The 22793-nt window shown below is 33.3% G+C and overlaps 1 protein-coding gene across 2 annotated transcripts in view; it reads left to right on the forward strand.

The window, feature by feature from the left end:
- Positions 1-22793, forward strand: part of LOC140451832 (protein tolkin-like) — a 65738-nt gene that overhangs the window by 36607 nt on the left and 6338 nt on the right. For both annotated transcript variants that reach the window (XM_072545731.1, XM_072545730.1), the window contains 6 exons: positions 5790-5968; positions 7779-8009; positions 14016-14354; positions 14873-15340; positions 15442-15801; positions 15879-16597. In XM_072545731.1, the coding sequence (XP_072401832.1) occupies positions 5790-5968; positions 7779-8009; positions 14016-14354; positions 14873-15340; positions 15442-15801; positions 15879-16597 (2296 nt within the window). The remainder of the gene's footprint in view (positions 1-5789; positions 5969-7778; positions 8010-14015; positions 14355-14872; positions 15341-15441; positions 15802-15878; positions 16598-22793) is intronic.

Raw genomic sequence — 22793 nt, forward strand, 5'->3', positions numbered from 1 at the left:
CATCAACTACGCCTCATATACCTATTAGAACATTCAAATATCTGTATAAGATTGTTTCAGCTTTTTTTCTTCATCGACTGGGGTATAGGTAGGCGAGAGTAAAATAGGTTTAGGTACATAGAGAAAAAATGATCTTTCAAGTCACAGTGTGGAAAGTCCTACGGAGTTAAATAACTTCTTTGAAATCTACAATTTACTAATGGCCATTTTTTGAATACCAAGCGAGAATGTTCACATATTAAACTGACAAAAGCTTTAGGAAAAGCTATTCTATCATCGAAAAATTTTACTTCAATAGTAATGTTTACCAATATATTTCCCTTTAATGATTCTTTTGTATGACTTTTGAATCAAAAAGAGTGAGTAATATTAGCCTAAAAGGTTCTAAATTAAAAAGTTCTAAATTCTTGAAATACCCTTAGGGTATTAAAACATTGAAAACTTGACATTTCTACATACTGAACTTTTATGTTAATTTAAATAAATCTGTTTTTTGACATTTTGGATCTGACTGATTGCGAAATTTTTATGATCAGCCATGACCTCAATACTTATGTTAATTATATTTTAGTCGAATTAGTCCCATATCAACACATACTTATATTTTATAATAGATAACTAAACGACTGTACTGGGTGGCAAGACTAGAATTAAATATGCGATTTGTAAATTTGAAATTCAAATACAACTAAAAACTTTCGATTAAACAAAAATGAACATCAACGCTAATATTATTATTTAATATATTTAAGAGCATGATAAAAAAATAATTTGATAATTAATGACAATAGTATTGGATTCTGTGCAGGTAATTTTCAGTCCCCTCAGGTGGAGGAGCGGACACGACCTTTCTTTAAGGCGGATCAAACTGCTTTAAAGTTCAACGACATAGAGATGCAGATGACAACGACGAGAAACTACTAAATTAATGGTCAATAAAGACCAATAATTCCCAATCAGATGGAAAATAGGAACGAGCGTGGTGAAACTTTATTTAGTTTCCTGCTAGAAAAAAATCTAATCCAAATGATTAACTTCTACAAAAAATAACAGAGGATAGGAAAAACTAGGAATGAAGTCGACTTTATGATCACTGACAAGAAATAAATCTATAGAAATGTTACAGTCCTAAACCAGTTTTTAACAGGTAGCGACCACAGAATGGTAAAAACTTCGATAGACATAGAACTTAGGAAAGAGAAAGATCAAGAGAGCTTGATCCAAAAGAAGCCTACATTTACCTGGACAGAGTATAATAATATAAATGCATTTAAAGAACACATCAACAGTATTCTCGAAAGCAATAAGAATACAGACATAAATGTTAACACCCTTCTTCTTCTTCCTATGCCGTCCCCATTAACGGATGTTGGCGACCACATTTCTAAAAGTTTCTCTATCTTTTGCAACGTGGAATAACTCGTATACAGTCATGTTTGTCCAGTCTCGAATATTTCGCAGCCATGACTTCCTCTTTCTACCTATTCCCTTTTCGCCATCGACTCTACCCTGCATGATGACCTGCAGAAGACTATATTTATCATTCCTCAGTATGTGTCCAAGGCATGCAGTCTTGCGTACTTTTATTGTTCTCAACAATTTTTTGTTTCGACCCATCCTTCTCAGCACTTCCTCACTGGTGACCCTGGCAGTCCATGGAATTCTTAACATTCTCCGGTATATCCAAAGTTCAAAGGCTTCAAGCTTTTTAACTATTTGCGCTTTTAACGTCCATGTTTCTACCCTGTACAATAGTTGGGACCAGACGTAACATTCAATAAACCTCAGTCTTAGCGCAGTATTCAGATTTTTGTCACAGAACAATTGCTTGAATTTTAAGAACGCTGCCCTTGCCATTTCTATTCGTACCCTGATCTCTTGGTCTGGATCTAATTTTGTGTTGATGTAAGCTCCCAGATATTTATATTTTGTCACTCTCTCTATTTACTGTCCACCAAGAGTTAGTTGTTCATTATATTGGACTCCTTGATACTATCATAAATTTGGTCTTATCTGTGTTGATATCAAGTCCCATTTGAATGCATTCACTATTTACTAGTTAACACCCTGAATGGCATTATAATAGAAGCTATAGAGGAAAGTCCTCAAGCACATTAATGGAAGAGAGGAGAAAAATGCAAAGTAATAGAAGCAAAAAACACCATGAAACGATTGAATAGATAGATAGATAGATATTTTATTTGACTGTAAGTTACAACAAGGTTTACAGCAAGTCAAAACTAAAATTATAAATATAAATTATAAATAATTACAAAGTATAATATAAATCACTATAAAGTCATTACAAAAAAAATGAAAACAATACACTAAAAATATTTAAAACATTAAAATACATATAAAACGTACAATATGGACATCATAATATAATTATTACACTCTGGTAATATTCACCTAATGTATAAGGACACATGGTCACTAGGTACTCTTTGACTTGGTTTTTAAAAGCTGTAGTTGAATGAATGTTTTAAAATTTTTGAGGAAGTTGATTATACAGTAGTAAACCAGAGACAGTAGATGACTTCCTTCTTATTTCTAAATGTCGATAGGGTACTACAAACTGTCTCTTATTTCTTGTGTTGTGTGAGTGAATATCACTGAAGATAACAAGAGCCTCTGAAAATTAACAAATGGCAAAAAAAATGACGAAATTAAAGGATAAAGATGTAAATATTAACACCAACAGATATGAATTATTACTAAAGGTAGTACAAGAGTTCTTTACAGAATTACATATACAGAACGTAAACAAAACTATGATGAGAAACTAACAGAAAAGTTAGAAAATACAGGAAGATTAGTCAACTAACGATCAGAATTGATCCTAATATATCAACAGACGAAATAAGGAATGGACTGAATCAAATGAAAAGAAATAGAGCTCCGATAGAAGATGACATCGTTATTGAAGTCGCAAAGATTGGAGGAAACAGACTTTTAGACAATATAAATGAACTGTGGACGAAGAGATTGAATATATCATATATATATATATATATATATATATATATATATATATATATATATATATATATATATATATATATATATATATATATATATTGGTGGATCAATAACGTCCCACGGCTCTGGTATAAATAGTTTTTTAATAAATTTATTATATTCCCATTAATTTTATTATAAACCACACAAACTCATTATTGCATTATTTAGTAATAAAAATGTACATTGTTTATGTTAATATATCATCTAATTATCATAATAACACTCTTGTATCCCAACACGTGTCTCAGAATAAACGTGGTAGACATTATCAAGTAGTTGCAAGATGTATCTGCTGTACATAAAACAATGTACATACCTATATTATTGTATTTTAATGTTTTAAACTAAATAAATCTAACATTAGTAGATAGTTGTTTCTGATTAGATAAATATTGCAATTTTAACTTATTGACGAAAGAAACCAGAATAATGTTTTGGAGCTCTTGGTTTCATAATTAATTATTTGTATTTTTAAAATGCTTTTAATTATTATTAAGAAGGAAGAAGGATTACAGTTTTAATAAGTTTTTCTGTAGATTTTTTGATTTCTTCCAGCTTTGTGGTAAGATTCTTTAAATACGTATCTCTGTAGGATAAATAATAGGCTTGAAATTTTGTAAATTAATAAACTTAAAAATACTGAAAAAAATTTAAACTACCAAATAGGACTATATTTTTAAAGAGCCAAATGCTTTATTTTCTTTCTTTTAAATAAATTGAACAGCAACACCCGAAGTGTAACACCGTCGTGTCAGATGGACGCATGGTACATAAAAAAAGTCCAAATATTGAACCAGAGAATGTCCCGACAGAAACAGACTCTGAGTCAAATAAGAAACGCATATCCGAAGATCAGTAAAAAGGCAAAAACAGCTGCTGGAACGTGGGCCAAAGAAAATCCACACAAAACCAGAGAGGTGGAATCATATATATTTCCTTTGACTTCTTTTTTAGATTTATATCAGTCTTCTCAAGATTTTGCAAGATTCCGTAGTTTTCTTTCTTCCTAGGTTGTTTCTAAGAGTAAGCAGGTCTACTCTATTTTATTTTAATATATCTTTTCTCAAATCCCTGTCTTCTTTTATAAATAAATCTCCACTTTATTTGCAATCTGTTTTTAGCATAAGAACAATAAGCAAACTTTTTTGACGAATATTATTAGGGACATGTAGGAGTTTTCTTCAGCGAGAAAATACCTTTAATATTAGTTTTCTGTACTATTACTGAGCATATTATTATTATCTAACTAATTCCATTACTCAAGTTCGTTGATTTGAATCGTTTTAAGCGAAGCTCTTCAGCTGTGGGTTCATATAACTCACACAATAGTACATTACCATGATCACTGGCTTTTTTAAAATCGTTGGAGGATCTCAAGTTTTGTATATTCATACTGGCTTTAGGATTGATTTGTAGCTTGGGAATTTATTTTGTATTTTTAGTCTGAATCTCCTACCAATCAGCCAGTACATTTGGTACAGTTTTAATCCCAATTATTTACGTTTTGTGAAGATAATGTGATACCTACGTCATACGTCGATCTAAATGCATACTTTACGTCATTGGTTTATTGAAGCCTTATACCATTCATTGTGACCGGTGGGCAGGTATCCCTTTTCATTGTGAAGGTTATGTGGATTTGGTTCCATTTGCTTTAATTTTTATTTGTTCAGCCAAAGTACGATCTTGTTGAGACAATATTGTAGGTTTTCTTAGCAGCATCTGCATTGTGATGTGATGATAATATTACAGTATTATCCATGAAAGTACCTACTGTCGTTGAGTGTGTTGCTGGGAAATCCATGATGTATAGTAGGTAGATTACAGGTCAAAGAATACTGCCTTGGGGTACACCTGATTCAACTAGGTAAAAGTCAGCGCATTCCTCTTTGACCTGCTACAGGTCAAAGAATACTGCCTTGGGGTACGCCTGATTCAACTAGGTAAAAGTCAGCGCATTCCTCTTGGTGTCTAACTAGAAAGTATCTGTTAGTTAGATAAGATTCCAGCACACCAAAGAGTCTATGAGGTAGATGCTTTTGGATTTTATAGAATAGGCCAGTGTGCAAACCTGACTGATATCCAGAAAGGATGCGGCACAGTATCATCTATTTTCTAAATCGTTGTCGATTTATTTTAAAATTCTATGTACCTGTTGGTTAGTGGTATGTTTACGACTGAAATCAAACTGGCAATCAGGTATGATCTTTTTATTTTCCAGGGTGGGTTGAAGTATTTTTAATAACAAGTTCTTAAATATTTTAGATGGCAGTAGACTGATTGCCTATATGATGTTTGTTTCCGGGCTTCGGCACCATTACGACTTTCGCTACTTTCTATTGTTGTGGAAAATAACTAAGTCTTAGAATAGAGGTGATATCTGTTGAGTTCAACTTGTACCCTTACTGGGTAGTTTTTGTAAGATTTCCTTCATTAGGAGGTCGCAGCCAGGAGATTTTTTTGGGTCAATTTCTTCCATGATGGTAGATTTCAATTATCTGTGTGTAAATTTCTCTATTTGAATCGGCTCGTCTAAGGCTTAAATTTTCAGTCTCTGTTACTGTCTATGCTACTTCTTTTATATTTTTTTATATTTCTGCGATGTTAGTATGTTTTATGGTGTTCTGAGCTTGTCGTTCGTAACTTTTCGATAGTCTTCACTATCAATTCTATTAGAGTCACATTTTTGTTGCATTTACACTTATGTTCTACTTTGGTTCGTAGTAAAAAAATGTTGATTTTTTAGAAATGTTTCTCTTTTTTAGATGCTGTTCTTTTGTAGGCAAAAGAGGCAATGGAGGTCAGGCGATTAGTATAGGCAAAAACTGTGATAAATTTGGAATTATAGTACATGAACTTGGCCACGTTGTAGGTTTTTGGCACGAGCATACGAGGCCAGATAGAGATAAGCATGTTAACATAATAAGAGAAAATATCATGAGTGGTAAGTATGCTTCCTGTATATTTATATCGACGTTTTTTCATCTTTTTTGATATATTTTTAGTTAAATTATATATTAAACCTAGAACTAAGATTAATACTATTACAAGAGTTAAAATTAAACGCAACAGTCTTCGTTCTAGTCTCCCGAGCCCCCAGACACTACTACAATGATCACTAACCAATGCATTACTGGTACTGGGAACAGAGAACGGTTCATTTATACCGTCGATAGTAACCTGGTTTGGTTTGAAGTTGGCGTGGGGGTTGGTGATTGGCGAAGGGATTGGCGCGGGAGTTGGCGCGAACATTTCTGAAAGTAGGATTTTGTTTGGTAGGTGGAGTGGACGATATTTTCTTTATGAGAGGTCTCCATGTCGAAGGTAACCGTATGCCATCATCTCTTTGATTAAGACAATTTATCCCTTTTTCAATTTCTATGGCTTCTCGGATAATTCTTGGTTTATAGAAGCGGATGAGGGCTATGGTTTTGAAGGTTTCAAAATATTTTGTGACCTCTGTGAAGATGGTGTTGACTTGCGTGTCAGAATTGCAAACAGAAATGGAATTTTCATAAATCCTATTTTGGTTTGTACGATTTGTTTGGCCTATATAGGACCGGGGACAGTCTGCACAAGAAATTTCATCAACTCCGTGTTGTTCATTTGGAATGTTGTCTTTGATTGAGCGGACAAGAGACTTTGTTGATGGGTTAATATTGTCTTTATTCCTCTGTATATTAGAATTTTGTCGATTTTGTCAGTGACACCTTTGATGTAAGGAAGAAAAGCTTTCGTATGATGAGGGTGTGAGTTTTTGGGTTGAGATTGAGTGGGAGATTTATGTCTGTGGATGCTCCTATTGAGGTGATTTTCGTGGTAACCGTTTTGGATGAGGGCTTGTTTTAAACTAGAGAGCTCAGTGGGTCTACTTCCATCATTGTAAAGGCGTATTGATCTGGAGACAAGCGTATTAATGACTGAATTAATTTTTGTAGGGGAACGATGAGAGTTGGCATGCAAGTAACGATTGGTATGGGTGGGTTTTCGATAAATAGAGTGATGAAAACCTTGGGATTGGGACCAGTTTCCACCTCCATCATGAACTGTATACTAGGATATATACCGTTCTGATAGGTTTGAAAAGACACCAAAGCATCCCTGCCATGAACATAGTAGTGTTCAAAATGTCCTCTGTTTTTAATTTGACAGGATCTTAAACGATGGTAGAATGCGTCTATATCTACATTTCTCAGTTTTTTTAGTTATTAATACACTTTATTTTGCAAAACTTTTCAATAAACGTCAAGCTATTGTCAGTTTTATGAATTATGTGATGTCAAAATCACAGCATTATATTTTTACTGACTAACTTCAAAACTATTTAGCACTGAGAAGTTTTATTTATTTAAGACCTTCGTGACTAGATAAAATACCAAGTGTTACATGTGGTTGAATGATGTTTTATTTAAAAAAATAAAATGACTAATGATATCAGAAAAATGGTGAATCTGGCAACATTGCAAGCATCAAATTTGAAATTTTCATATTGTTGAATAGGCGTATATGCGTTTTTGTATATTTGAAAAACACAAATTCGACATTCTTGATGCTTCGAGCATATGCCTTAAAGTTCATTATTATATATTAAGTATATATTTAATATATATTTAATATTTTGAGAAACCTATCATTTTAGTTGAATATTCATTTTATTACATAAATTCTCCGTCAAGATTTCTAGACCTGATAACTTTAATTTTAATAACTTTTAACTACTTAACTAGTTTGATTACAGTACATTTGGTTTTCAGGTCAAGAGTATAATTTCAATAAACTAAGTGAGGACGAAGTGAATTCATTGGGGGTACCTTACGATTATGATTCCATAATGCATTACGCTAGAAATACGTTCTCAAAGGGAACCTACTTAGACACGATTCAACCCATCGATGTGCCCGGACGAAAAAGGCCAGAAATTGGACAGAGAGTTCGACTGAGCGAAGGGGATATTGCGCAAACTAATCTTCTATATAAATGTCCAAGTAAGGATACTATTAATATTATAATTATTATTTTAACTAGTCATAATTTGAAATTCGTCATCATCATAATCTTCTGAGAGTCCACTTAAGGCAAAGGACTACCTTGTAATTTCCTCTTCTTCTTTTTAAAGTGCCTATCCGTTCCGGATGTTGGCGATCATCACGGCTATCTTTACTTTATTTATTGCAGCGCGGAACAGTTCAGTGGTAGTCGTGTTATACCACTTTCGTAAATTTTGAAGTCAGGAAATGCGTCTTCTTCCCGGTCCTCTCTTACCATTTACTTTCCCTTGGAGAATCAGCTGGAGAAGGCCGTAACGTTCTTGATTTCTCATTACATGTCCTAGATATTCCAACTTTTTAGTTTTGACGGTCATGAGAATTTCACATTCTTTCCCCATTCTACGCAGGACCTCCACATTAGTAACTCTGTCAACCCAGGATATACGTAAGATGCGCCTATAACACCACATTTCGAAAGCTTCGAGCCGATTCATAGATGCAACAGTCAGTGTCCATGCTTCCATTCCGTAGAGTAGAACTGTGAATATGTAGCAGTTCAATAGACGGCATTTTGTTTTTAATGATATGTCTCGACTGTTGAAAATGGTTCTCATTCTAACGAATGCTGCTTTTGCTTTTATTATTCGCTGTTTAATTTCTGTTGAGTGGTCCCATTGGCTATTTAAATTGGTGCCTAGATATGTATATTGCTCGACTCTTTCGATATTCTGTTGGTTGATTGTAAGTTGAGCGTTTAGTATTGGTTTTTTACTAATTGTCATAAATTTGGTTTTCTTTATGTTAAGAGCTAGTCCGTATCTGTTGCTGACTTCTGTTATGCGATTTGTTAATATCTGTAAGTCATTCAGATTATCGGCAAAAACTATAGTGTCATCTGCATATCTAATGTTATTCAACCATTCGCCGTTTATTAGTATTCCTTTCGCACAACCGTCTAAAGCTTCCTTAAATACCCATTCAGAATAAATGTTGAACAACAATGGAGACAAAATACAGCCCTGTCGTACTCCACGTTCTATTGCAATTTTATCAGTTAACTGGTCTTCTATTTTGATTTTGGCCGTTTGATTTTAGTAAATGTTTCTGATAATTCTAAGATCTTTGTTGTCAATTCCAATTTCTTGCATTAGAGTCATTAATTTGTCATGTTTTACTCTGTCAAATGCCTTCTGGTAATCTATAAAGCATACGTATATGTCACAATTGACATCCCTGCATCTCTGAAATAGCACCTGTACAGCAAAAAGGGCCTCCCATGTTCCCAGAGCATCACGAAATCCGAATTGTGTTCTTGTTAGTTGTTCCTCACATTTTGTATATATTCTTTTGTGAATGACCTTTAGAAATGACCATTTACTTCGTATGGTAGTCGATTTTAACAGAAATATATGCCACACAACATTAACAAAATGCATTACTCTTACTAAAAATGTGCAGCTATTTTTTTTTTAAATTCGCCTAATTATGCAAATGCATATTAAAAATACTCTCGAGATCGTCACTACGTCTCATTTTCCCATGATATCTTCCTCTCTTTTATGCCCATACATATAGAATAAACATTGAAACTGCACAAATTACAAAACACAGACAAACAAGAAAATAAAAGTGCTTTAGATATATTATCATTTTAAGGCCATGATAATACTCCAGTCGTCAGAGACGAAAATGCCACTGAACCTCTAAAAATCAAAGGAACGAGCTAAATTTTGCTGAGAATGTCAATTTTGGGACTCCAAAAAATATCCAAAAAAGTTAACCACTTTTACCTCTCGGCTTTTCCCTAAAACCACCACCCGAATGGAGGGGAAACGGAAAAAATCGATTTACTAAAAATCTGTACGCCGTAAAAAAAATTCGCCATAGTTTGTGTAGTTTCGCATGTTTATTTTAAATATTTGATTTTTTTAAAGAGATCTTCTAAAAAAAATGCATTGCTAAGTTCCAACACTACACAGTCTCAGCAACAATATCTTTGGTACAATTTTATACATCAACAGTTTATTCATCATGATCATTCTGGCTTTACAACTCTGTGTGGGTTCTAGCCTCCTTAAGAATTTCTCTCCAGTCGTCCCTATACATCGCCTTCTTCCGCCAAGCACCTATTCCCATATTTCTCATGTCTTCATCGATGTTATCAAGCAACAATTTATTCTCATTTTATTTAATTATGTTATAATTATGTTCTTTTGTTCAAAAAACAAACAATACGAATGCACTGCTTAAGTTACAATACCATCTACAGTACATTCAACCAACTTACACCTCTAAACGATTAACGGAATTCGCAGAAAACCTTTCGTTGTATTAAAAGGCGCGGTAAACTGCACTGGTGTTCTCCATAATGTTTAACACTTTGCTCAATTTTAGGTATAAAATAAATATATGTGTCATTAACCCGTTGTTCATAATTTTGCATATTTTGTTACATTTTTTTTAATAAATAGTATTCTTGTATAATGTTATTTAACGTAAATTTCACTTACTTGTTTAATAATTTTTTTCTGAAACAAATATTACCGTGCTAAGCATAATTTATATTCATAGTAGATATACAAAGTACTAAAATATCACTTTTAATTTTTGTTAAAAAATACTTCGGTGTAAAGTAGAACATTTTGTCAATTTAAATAGTGGTGATTAGATTGACCATATGTCTGTTAGAGTGTACCGTTTTTCAGACGTCTGCGATTGCGGGTTAAAGTTAGGGTTTTGATAAATATATTTAACAAAATCCACAAGGAAAATAATTCCTGTAGCTGGCTGTATACCACGTATAACAAAAGAGGTTAGTCTTTGTATGTGGGTATATTTTATAAAATAAAATATACCCACATACAAAGACTAACCTCTTTTTTTTAAATATATTTAACTTTTTATTTTTAAATGAAAATATTTGTACTGAAAATAAAATAATTCTAGGAAACACTTTAATTTATTTATGTACGGTTTCCAACCATTTCTAAACTTTTTATCAAACATAATTTAATTACAATCGGCATTCCTAATGATTATTAGGCTAATTTGCTTAATGTGTTTAGGATCTTTGTAGGCGGTTATATTATATTTTACGTCTCAAGCACAACAGTTAGAAAGTTTCTGTCATATTGATTTAAACTTGGATATTGTTGAATTAATTGTAAATGTGCATAAATACTTTACCATGGAAAGAGACAATATTGAACCTTTTGTGACGCACTCAAGAAAAATTTGAAATTTGCAATATTTTATGTCGAATGTGGGAAAACAATCAATATGTCAGTTTAGATACTTTACTGGCCAAAATATGAGAAAGACAAATTTCTGAAATTAAGAGGACTAGCCTTTGGAAAGTGTTTAGGATTTAAATTTAAAAAAGAAAATAATATGTTACTTTTATGCAAAAGGAGTAGGTCATTCGCAAAAGAATTAAATTTTTGAGAGAATATATTAGACTTAAATCTGAAAATGCAACATTCTTATACTTAGATGAGACATGGATATTTGCAAACGGAGGAATTAAAAGAATTTGGCAAGACGAGAGCATAAAATCAATAAAACACACAGGTAGCGATGGCAAAAGACACATCATTCTTCATGCAGGAGGAAAAGAAGGCTTTATAGTAAGCGCAGATTTGATTTTTTCTTCAAAATCGAAATCTGCTGATTACCATTAAAACATGAATGCAGACACGTTTGTTAAATGACTTGAGGAGAAGCTGTTACCTAGTCTGAGTAAACCATCAGTTATAGTTTTAGATAATGTACCTTACCATTCGGAGATTTCGGAGAAACAACCAAAACATTTGTGGAACGTACCGAGCATAAAAAAATTGGTTAGTTAAAAATAATATCAATTTTCCGGACTACTAATTAAAATCAGAGTTGTTAAACTGTTTGTTTGGGCTGTTAGGCCATTGTCTTCTGAGATTAGTTCTCAGACCAGAGGTTGGCATCCTCTGGAGATGTTACTACTTCGCCTGTAAGCTGAAACTGACGCCTCGTTGTACTGCGGAGGCCATATTTATATTTTCTACTCGCCCCCCCTCCACTGGTTTCGGCGTAAGGGGTCGTGTTGTCGTTTGTAGTAGCTTTTCTTTCTTCGTGTTTTGCGGGAAGGGTTTTTGTGGATTTTAATATTGGTATCCATGTTTTGTTGATTTTTAGTCCTTCTTCTATCCGATTAAAATTATTTGGGTGCTTATATATCTCCACCGCTTCCCGATACAACCGTGGGTAGTACTGTGATGTTTTATCCAGCATCTGCGTTGCTTCAAACAGTATCCGATGTTCTCCGCTTCCCAACGCGTGTTCGGCAACGGCAGATTTGTCGATATGTCCTAAACGACAATGGCTTTTATGTTCGTTTATCCTTGTGTTTGTGTGTCTTTTCGTGGTTCCCACATATACCATTCCACATGTGCATGGTATTCGGTATACTCCGGCCGTTGCTAATGGGTCGCGTTTGTCCTTCACCGATCTTAAACAGTCCTTGATTTTCTTTGTAGGCTTGAAAATGGTCTTTATATTGGCTTTTTTAAGTATTACCCCAGATATATAGAGCAAGAACGCTTTGCCTATACATTCTGTTTCGTCGTCCTTTCTTTTAGAGACCTTGTTCATCGCTTTATGTATTTCTCTTCTGGTATAACCATTAGAGCTGAGCGTTTTTTCAATATGAAGAAGTTCACTTTGCAGATGCTGTGGTTCACAAATTCTCTTCGCCCTCTCCGCCAGAGATTTGATGATACCTTATTTTTGGCCTGGATGATGATTTGAGTTCCTGTTTAGGTATTTGTCCGTGTGTGTAGATTTTCGATACACTTTATGTTCTAAGTAACCTTCCTTTCGATTTACTAATACATCAAGGAACGCCAGTTGTTGATCTTTCTCTGTTTCCATCGTAAATTGAATATTTGGATGTAGTGTGTTTATATAAGATAGGAAATCGTTTTAGGAAAAGTTTTTCTACTCCGTGACCCCAAATCACAAAAGTGTCATCGACGTATCTAAACCAATTCAAAACGCGCCGTCAGTTTCAGCTTACAAGCGAAGCAGTAACACCTCCAGAAGATGCCAACCCCTAGTGTTGGCGAAACGTCGAGAACTAATCTTAGAAGACACCGGCCTAACAGCCCGAATAAACAGTTTAACAAGTTAGACGATGCTCGTGAAAGCCTAACGCATTTTATCAAATCAGAGTTACTGGAAATTTTGAAACGTAATGAAAAATCAACAGTTTATATAGTTGACCAAATTGTATCAAGTTATTGACATCAAGTACTACGGTTACCGCCGTATCACTGCCAGTTTAATCCCATCGAGCACATCTGCGGTATATGTAACACGTATTATAATAACCACGTTGGATGCAGTGGATACAGTGACGATGCAGTTAGGGAAATGTGGAAAGAAACTCTTAAAACTGCAACTCCAGAAATATGGTACAAAAATGTAAATAAATGTGAAAAATTAATAGAAGAGTGGTGGATCCGGGAAAATAAAATTAGTAAAATTAATCCAGTGATTATAGATTTACATAATGACGATGATGAGGATTTATAAATTTAAATAATTAGTAAGTACACTATTATAATGTTATTTACAAAATACTTGTACAGCAGGTTAACCATTATACTTATACATTCATTATTAGTCAAATAAACAATACAAAGACTAAAAATACAAATTAACTTTAACTGATAATACAGCCAAAAATATTCTAAACAAAGTAAGTAATTAGAAAGATTATTTGGAACTCCAGTGCAGTTTACCGTACCTTTTACTACAACGAAAGGTTTTCTGAGAATTCCATTAATCGTTTAGAGGTGTAAGTTGGTTGAATGTACTGTAGTACTGATATTGGTTGGATGTATTCGTATCGGGCTGAGGATGCAGTGCAAATTGTTGACTCAGAAACTAGTCGCACATTTAACACAATTTATTGGAATCGTAAGGCTTCACCATTATTCTATAACCTAACTTTTATGTTTACTTTAGAATGTGGGAGGACTTACCAAACCAATTCTGCTACATTTTCGCCGCCAGTGTACATGGAAAGTGCCCCTAAAGACGAAGTACGTTGTGAATGGAGAATTACTGGAACACACGGAGAAAAAATTGTACTCAATATAACCAATCTCGATATAGCAAAATCTAATGAATGTAAAACCGATTATATAGAAATTCGAGATGGATATTGGCATAAATCACCCATCCTAGGTTTGTTTTGTGGAACGGGACAGTTTCCACTTATTAAGTCATCTGGAAGCCGTATGTTAATCACTTATGTTTCAAAAAATCCCAAAGGGCACAAAGGTTTTACTGCAAGTTATGAAGGTAATTTTATGTTTATTTATTGTTCCGTTAAAACTAGAATTATTTTTTAAAGATCAACAAATCCCTTTTTATCCACAAAAAACAATACATAGTCAACTAGATTATGCGGGTAAATGAACCTCCCTGGGTGGTATAATGGGAATTTAATTAGCACTGCATAAAATGATTTCTTGAGAAATATTTAAAAATATTAAACTTTTATACTAAGTGTTAAGAATGAGTGTTAGAATTTCATGTTCAAATTGTCAGTATAAATGGGACAAATAAGCTTCAATTATATAATATTTTTGTTTCTTTTGGGTAGTTATTCAATTAAATGTTTTTATTTGAAATTAAAAATAATAAATAAAGAATTTATTTTATAATTGGGGGTTTATTTTAAACAAAAATTTTATAAACAAACAGATTGAGCCAATATTAATGTTTAATTGTATTAATATTCTGAATGTTCGAGCACCAAATGCTAATTTATTGTCATGTGCAATATAACAAATAATATATATAGTATAGTTTTGCAGCTATATGTGGTGGAAATCTTGTCATTGAGACTGAAGGTCATTTGGAATCTCCCAACTATCCAGAGGATTACCAGCCAAACAAAGAATGCATTTGGAAAATCACGGTCCCGAAAAACCATCAAGTTGCTTTGAGATTTCAGTCTTTTGATGTAGAAAATCACGACAGCTGTGTTTATGACTACGTAGAAATCAGAGATGGCTTAACTCCTGATAGTCCAATCCTAAAGGTTCATTGTGGACCCAAAGTCCCTCCAGATGTAATTGCATCATCCAATCAAATGTTTGTTAAGTTTGTATCGGATGGATCTGTTCAAAAAACTGGATTTTCTGCCATTATTATGAAAGAGTACGATGAATGTTCTAGAATTGACCACGGATGTGCGCAACAGTGCGTCAATACGTTAGGAAGCTATATATGTACGTGCAAGATTGGATATGAGCTACATTCAGATGGAAAAAATTGTGAAGGTAAGCCAAAAGTATTTATTGAAATTTTTCTTAGTAATTAACAATTTACAAAAAAGTTTTAGAAGCATACGTTTAGACAAAATTGCTTAACTTATTTGCAGATGCTTGTGGAGGAATATTTGATGTCCCCAATGGTACTATAACATCACCTTCGTTTCCGGATTTGTATCCTCTTAACAAAAATTGTGTTTGGGAAATAGTTGCACAGCCTCAATATAGAATTACGATAAATTTTACACATTTTGAACTGGAAGGTAACTTTAATCTTCAGCAGCAACAATGTGAATATGATAAAGTAGAAATTTACAGTAAATTGAAAGAAGATAAACTAAAGAAGCATGGTTCTTTTTGTGGACCAAAAGCACCTCCTCTTATAACGTCAGAAGGAAACGTTATGAGAATTGTATTTTCGTCGGATACAAGTGTGCAAAAAACTGGGTTTGCCGCAGTATTTTTCACAGGTAACTATTTTAAATCATTTTTCTGTAATAAAACTCATTATAAATAAAACATTTATATATATGTTGCAATTTCGCAGATATGGATGAATGTTCAATAAATCATGGTGGTTGTGAACATGAATGCGTTAACACCCTTGGTGCCTACATATGTACCTGTCACAATGGATACACTTTAGCCGAAAACGGTAGAGATTGTAAAGAAGGGGGATGCAAATATGAGATTTCTACTCCATACGGCACTTTAGGAAGTCCAAATTATCCTGATTACTATCCCCCAAGAAAAGACTGTGTGTGGCATTTTACAACAACTCCGGGACACAGAATAAGAATAGCATTCCAGTTGTTTGTACTAGAACCGCATCAGGAATGTTCATATGATCACGTAGATTTTTACGACGGAGCATCTCCTGAATCTCCTTCTTTAGGTAGATTTTGTGGATCTAAACTCCCTCATTTGATTGTAGCTTCAGGAAACCAGATGTATATGACTTTTAGGTCCGATGCTTCCGTACAAAGGAATGGTTTTTGGGCCACACATTCAACGGTTTGTGGTGGTATGCTGGAGGCTACATCGGACAAGCAACACATTTATTCCCATGCCAAATTTGGAAGTGCAAGTTACGAAAATAGAGCTGACTGTGATTGGACTATAGAAGCACGAGGAGGATATAATGTAAAGCTTTCGTTTTTAACATTTGACATTGAAGACGAGAAAGATTGTGGATACGATTTTGTAGAAATATTTAGCGGGATGGATTCAAGTGGACCCTCCTATGGAAAATATTGTGGATCAAGGGTAAGCATTTTAACAACTTTACATTTATCGTATTTGTGTTAGTATTACAAAATATAAATGTAGATTATTGTTTTTAAAATTAGGTTCTCTCTTGGCGGCTGTTTCGGCTTTCACTTATCATTTTACATACATAAATAAAATAGTATTGAAGTAGTAGATGAAATTGCTCAAGCACGGCAAAAAAATTTAAAAGAAAAACGGTAGAATAGTTTGGCCAGATATGAAAAATTGGTCTAAATTCGAATGCCAAAACTTATAGACAAAAGGGACTTAAGCATAATAGCCTTTACTGGAATCAAAGAGCATAAATTTTAATAGATAAAGAACGCAGTTCAGAAATTGAAATCAGGAGAGGAGTAAGACAGGGATTTATTATGTCTCCATTACTATTCAATATATATAGTGAATCCATTTATGAAGAAGCATTAGTATCTGGAAGTGAATAAACAATAATTGACGGAAGAACAACATAAGATTTGCAGATAACACCGTAATTGTAGCAAGCTCTGCTGAACAACTCCAACTACTACTAAACAAGACAAGCAGTTTCTTTGGAAAATATGGATTAAAAATAAATATAAAAAAGACTAAATATATGATAATAGGCGCAAATAGATGATAGGCGAAAAAATAAGAGCAAGAATTTTAAACTCAAAAAAAAACAAACGGGCAGAAAAGCACTCGCTATAATTTAAATCTCTTGAAAGATCCCCGTACACTAGAAAGGTATAAAAATTACCTTGAAAATGAAAACACAATAGATTATAATTTAACAGATAGCGAGTAATGGGATATATGTAGAAGAAAAATTAAAAAGGCGGCAGATGGCGTCCTAGGACCAGAAGAACCCACTCCACGCAACGGTTGGTTAAATAATGAATATGAAGATAACAGTAAAAAAAATTATGTATATAAACTTATGCAATAAAAAATAACATGGAATAAAGCTCAACCGTAGGAGGAACTCAGAAAGGAGGAAAAATGCATGCATCGAAGAAAAAGCGGACCTTGGAAAACAAGATTATGCAAAAGCTTCAATTACTAAAGGGAAAAATGAAACTAGAAAATTCTATAACATCCTAAATAAGACAAGAAAAGAATTCAAACCACGGCTGACGATGAGTAGGGACAAAAATGGACATATAGTTAGTACCAGTGACACAGTACAAAGCTGATGGGTTGAGCACTTTAAAGAACTACTTGGTACTGAAGTGGAAAATGATGCGTCATTTCAAAGTCCAAAAAATAACACCCACGTAGAACCTCCTTCAATATTGGAAGTGAGAGATACAATTACACGCCTCAAAAATAACAAGTCCGCAAGAGTCCACGGTATCCCTGCAGAGCTCATGAAATATGGAGGTAACAGCATTATGCACCAAATTCACGGCATTATAGTCAAAATCTGGGAAGAAGATTAAATGCCATAGGAATGGTGCACTGGAATCATATACCCACTGCACAAAAAGGGTGATTTTTGGAATTTAAAAATTATAGGGGTCTAACTCTTCTGAACGCAATATACAAAATATTCTTTAACACCCTACAGCCGTTTAAGTACGTACATGAAAGAACTTCTTGGTGAATATCAAAGCAGTTTTAGGCCAGGTAGGTCAACAATTGATCAGAATTTTGTGATCAAATCTTGCAAAAAACCAATGAATTTAATATTGATAAGTTTCATCTCTTTGTGGACTTTAAGTCAGCGTATGATAACGTCCTAAGATAATAAATTATATGAAGCCATGATTCAACGTAATATTCGCCATAAATTAATAATACTTATAAAAACAACTATGAGTAAGGTGATCTGCAAAGTGCAAATACCAGGCGATCTTTCACAAGAATTGAAACATATGCTGGGTTAAGGCAGGTAGATGCGCTGTCGTATCTTCTCTTTAACCCCTTTCTTGGCAAACCAAAATAAAAATGTAAAATCTGTGTTTTCTTTCTATTTTAGCGCTCTTCCAGAATTATTTAAAAATGTATGAAATAAATATTTCACCTTTAATTTATCGCTAAGTACCAAATTTGAATTTGTTAAAAATATGTTACAATGCCAATGATACCAGAAACTGCAGAAACCTTGTTATCACTGATGATCCATGCATTTTCTAAGGTTTGAAATGAGTTCTTTATAACAAAGTTTTAATTTCTTATATCTGAGTTCATGGGAGTACTCTCGTGTCATAATTCTCCCCCCCATTAAATTTTAATAAAATAATATAACGGTTACAGTGACGTAGCAGTTTTGGAAAGAAGCATTAAATACTGTTATTCCTGCAATTTGGGAAAAAGTGTGCGGAAATGTGAAAAGTTAAAAGGTGATGCATGAAAATCGCATCAAGGCAATTAACTCATAGACTAGGCGGGATCTGTAGAAATTCAGACCATAGTGGACATTTTCCATAGGAAGCTATTTTTTTCCTGGAATCCCTTCAGGATGTGTCCAATATCGATAATTACGATATGCGCCAGTCGCAAACCCTGTGCTAAATTTTTTATTTAACAAAATCTGAAAACAATTGAAAATTTCTCATTTTTTTGCTCCTATTTTCGTTTATAATTCGGACAATATTGATCCTAGAGAAAAAATTATAAGAAGTTAAAAGTTTCGTTATTTAATTTTACACAATATTTCGTTAGCTAGAAATTGAAAATTTTATGTTTATTGTTGAAAAAATAGCAATAATTGGAAAAAAAGTAGAAAAAAATGAATTTTACCGTTTAAATGTTTTAGACTTTCTAAACTTGACTTACAAGCTCCATATTCCGCCTAGAAGAATTTTTTATTATGTTTAAAACGTGTGCTAAATTTTGTTAAGATCTGTCGGATAGGTTTTGCATAATAATTTTGCAACACTTTGCCTACTGGAAAAAAATCTTAAATTTTCAAATTTATAGTAGGCCCTAAATAAGACTCTCAGATAGTTGCAAATTTTTTTATGTATAAAGGAAGGCTCAAACTTTCAAACGCTTTTTGTAAAATTCAAATCGGTTCACTATGAGAGCCAGAAAATTTTTTAAAGTTTTAAACATTTTTTAGGCTTATAAACAAATTGAATAACTTTACGAGCTTTAAACATATCAATTTCAAAATTTATACACTTAAAGAACATTAAAAGACGCTTCTTTAAAAAAAATACCCTCGTCTTGTCAAGTACTTTTTATATGAAAAGTTTTACGTAATGCGCTTCATGGCAACATCCATAAAAAAGACAAAAAAAATCATTATTCAGAAATATTAGTTGCAAATGTAAAAAACTTTGTACAAAAACATGCAGTTGTATCAAACATGGTCTCAAATGTTCTGACTATTGTCTTCACTGCAATGGTCAGACATGTAAAAATATTGAACACAGTAAAATATTGGAAGAAGTTGAACGAAATATGTATAAGGAGTCGATGGATTCCTTAGATTTTCTAGAGACACAAGATAAAGCTGCAGATGAAGGAGAAAAAACATTCAATTTACAGATCGAGGATGAAGATATTGAAATGGAAAGTGAAGGTTTTGAGGAAGAAATAAGACCTGAAGATTCTTGTCCTTCCAAAAAAAGAAAAAGACTATAAAAAAATTATTGAAGATTGAGTCAAAATAAAGTTTATTTATGAAAAAAAAAATCCTTTTTTCGGTCGCCTTTGTTTTAACAATTTAAATTATTTATTAACAATTTATAAATACATATTTGTTAACTAAAAGTAACAATTTACTTCAATGTATAAATTGCAAGCTCAAAAAAAATGCATTAAGAAATAATGCAATTACTTGTTTAACATACAATTGTTTATTGCAAATTTTCCAATTTGCAATTAGAAATGATATTTGAAAATACGATATTTGAAATCCTTGTCGTCCGAGACATCGATTCAAAAAAAAAGAGCAAAATGGGTTAACAAGAAGCCGAGATAATGCAATTTTTGCGCGCGCTATGATTTTGAACTCGCTGATTCACATTTCGAGTGAATGTCCCCCACCACCACCTACCACCACCTCTCATGCATTCCGAGCAACATTTTACGCGAAAACGGTTTTTTATTTGTCTTATTTATGGATGTTGCCATGAGGCGCATTACGTAAAACTTTTCATATAAAAAGTACTTGACGAGACGAGGGTATTTGTTTAAAAACGAGCCCTCTATCACTTATGGTTACACATTAAATGTATGCCTTTGACCTTCAATATTTCGGCAACCAGTAAGCCGAATATATCTTTTTTTTTTTAAGAATCGTCTTTTAATGTTCTTTAAGTGTATAAATTTTGAAATTGATATGTTTAAAGCTCGTAAAGTTATTCAATTTGTTTATAAGCCTAATATATATAAAAGATGTTTAAAACTTTAAAAAAATTTCTAGGCTCTCTTAGTGAACCAATTTAAATATTACAAAAAGAGTTTGAAAGTTTAAGCCTTCCTTTATGTATAAAAAAATTTGCAACTATCTGAGAGCCTTATTTAGGGCCTACTATAAATTTGAAAATTTGCGATTTTTTTCCAGCAGGCTGGGTTGCAAAATTATTATGCAAAACCTATCTGACCGATCTTAACAAAATTTAGCACACATTTTAAACATATTATAAAGAGTTTTTTTAGGCGGAATATGAAGCTTGTAAGTCAAGTTTAGAAAGTCGAAAACATTTAAAGGATTAACTTCATTTTTTGTACTTTTTTTTTCCAATTATTGCTATTTTTTCAACAATCAACATAAAATTTTCAATTTCTAGCTAACGAAATATTGTGTAAAATTAAATAACGAAACTTTTAATTTGTTATAATTTTTTCTCTAGGATCAATATTTTCCGAATTATAAACGAAAATAGGAGCAAAAAAATGAGAAATTTTCAATTGTTTTCAGATTTTGTTAAATAAAAAATTTACCACAGGGTTTGCGACTGGCGCATATCGTGATTATCGATATTGGACACATCCTGAAGGGATTCCAGGAAAAAAATAGCTTCCTATGGAAAATGTCCAATCCAAAACAGATGCCGCCTAGACTATCAGTCTTTATTTATAATCCAAATGAAGATACGTTAACGTAAGCAGAACAACAGTTTTTAATATTAATAAAAGATGGAGAGAACAATAAACTCTGGAAAGAAATCAAGGTTCTGGAAGACCAAAAATGTCTACCGCTCATGAAGATCGTACGCTTTTGGAGAGATTAGAAGAGAATCATTTTGAATATGAGAAAACTGCAAGAGTTATGTCACTGTTTCCGGGAAAAAAGACAACAACTTGGCGCAGAATTAAAGCATCGCGTCTTAGGTACCGAACTGCAGCAAAAAACAAGTTCTTACACTACAACAGAAGCAATCAAGACTTATATTTGCTTTAAACCATCAGCTACAAAATCAAGATTTTTGGGACAGGGTAATATTTCTAGATGAGAAAACTTTTCAATCTTCTTAAAAGGGCAAAATTGGGGTGTATATACCTACCAGATAATAATAGATTTAATCCTCTATATGTTGATAGATATCGAGCAGCTGGTCATTTTAGCTCCAGTGTATGGGGATGGATTTCATCTAGAGGAATGGGAATGGTATGGCGTATTGATTTCAGGTTTGTTGGGCAGACTTATCTGAATATTCTAGAAAACATCATGTTTCCCAGTGTAGAACAGTTGTATCCAGAAAATAATTTTATCCTCCAACAAGATAATTGTCCTGTTCACACTGCAAATGGAGTAACCAGTAGCTCCAGAATAACAATATCGAAACCTTACCATGGCCCAGCTACAGTCCAGATTTAAACCCAATCGAGAATGTGTGGGGGGTTATTATAAAACGGTTGTATCGGCGTAATGTTATACTTCAAAATGTTAAAGAGCTGTGGCACGGTATACAACAGGTTTGGGAAGAGCTCTCTGAAGCAGTGGCGCACCCAGAATTTGTCTTAGGGAGGGGTTTTGAAATTTTTTTATGCTACCTCCATGTTGAGTCCCTACAATATGGGTTTTAGTTTAATTTAAAGTACTAAAGATAGCAGTTCCAAAGATTCAGGTATCTATTATCCTGCCTACCAACTAAAACCACACCCTCTCTTACTTATGCGCAGTTGACTGTCGCACGTACCGTACTCCGAAAGTGGGATGGCCACTGTAGGCTGACGACATTTTTGGAACACTCCCTTCTCTTATCTAGATCTTATCTATTGTTCTGAAGCTATTTTCTTGTGGCATTTTAAAGTTTAA

Source organism: Diabrotica undecimpunctata, chromosome 10, assembly GCF_040954645.1.
Source record: "Diabrotica undecimpunctata isolate CICGRU chromosome 10, icDiaUnde3, whole genome shotgun sequence".
NCBI lineage: Eukaryota > Metazoa > Arthropoda > Insecta > Coleoptera > Chrysomelidae > Diabrotica > Diabrotica undecimpunctata.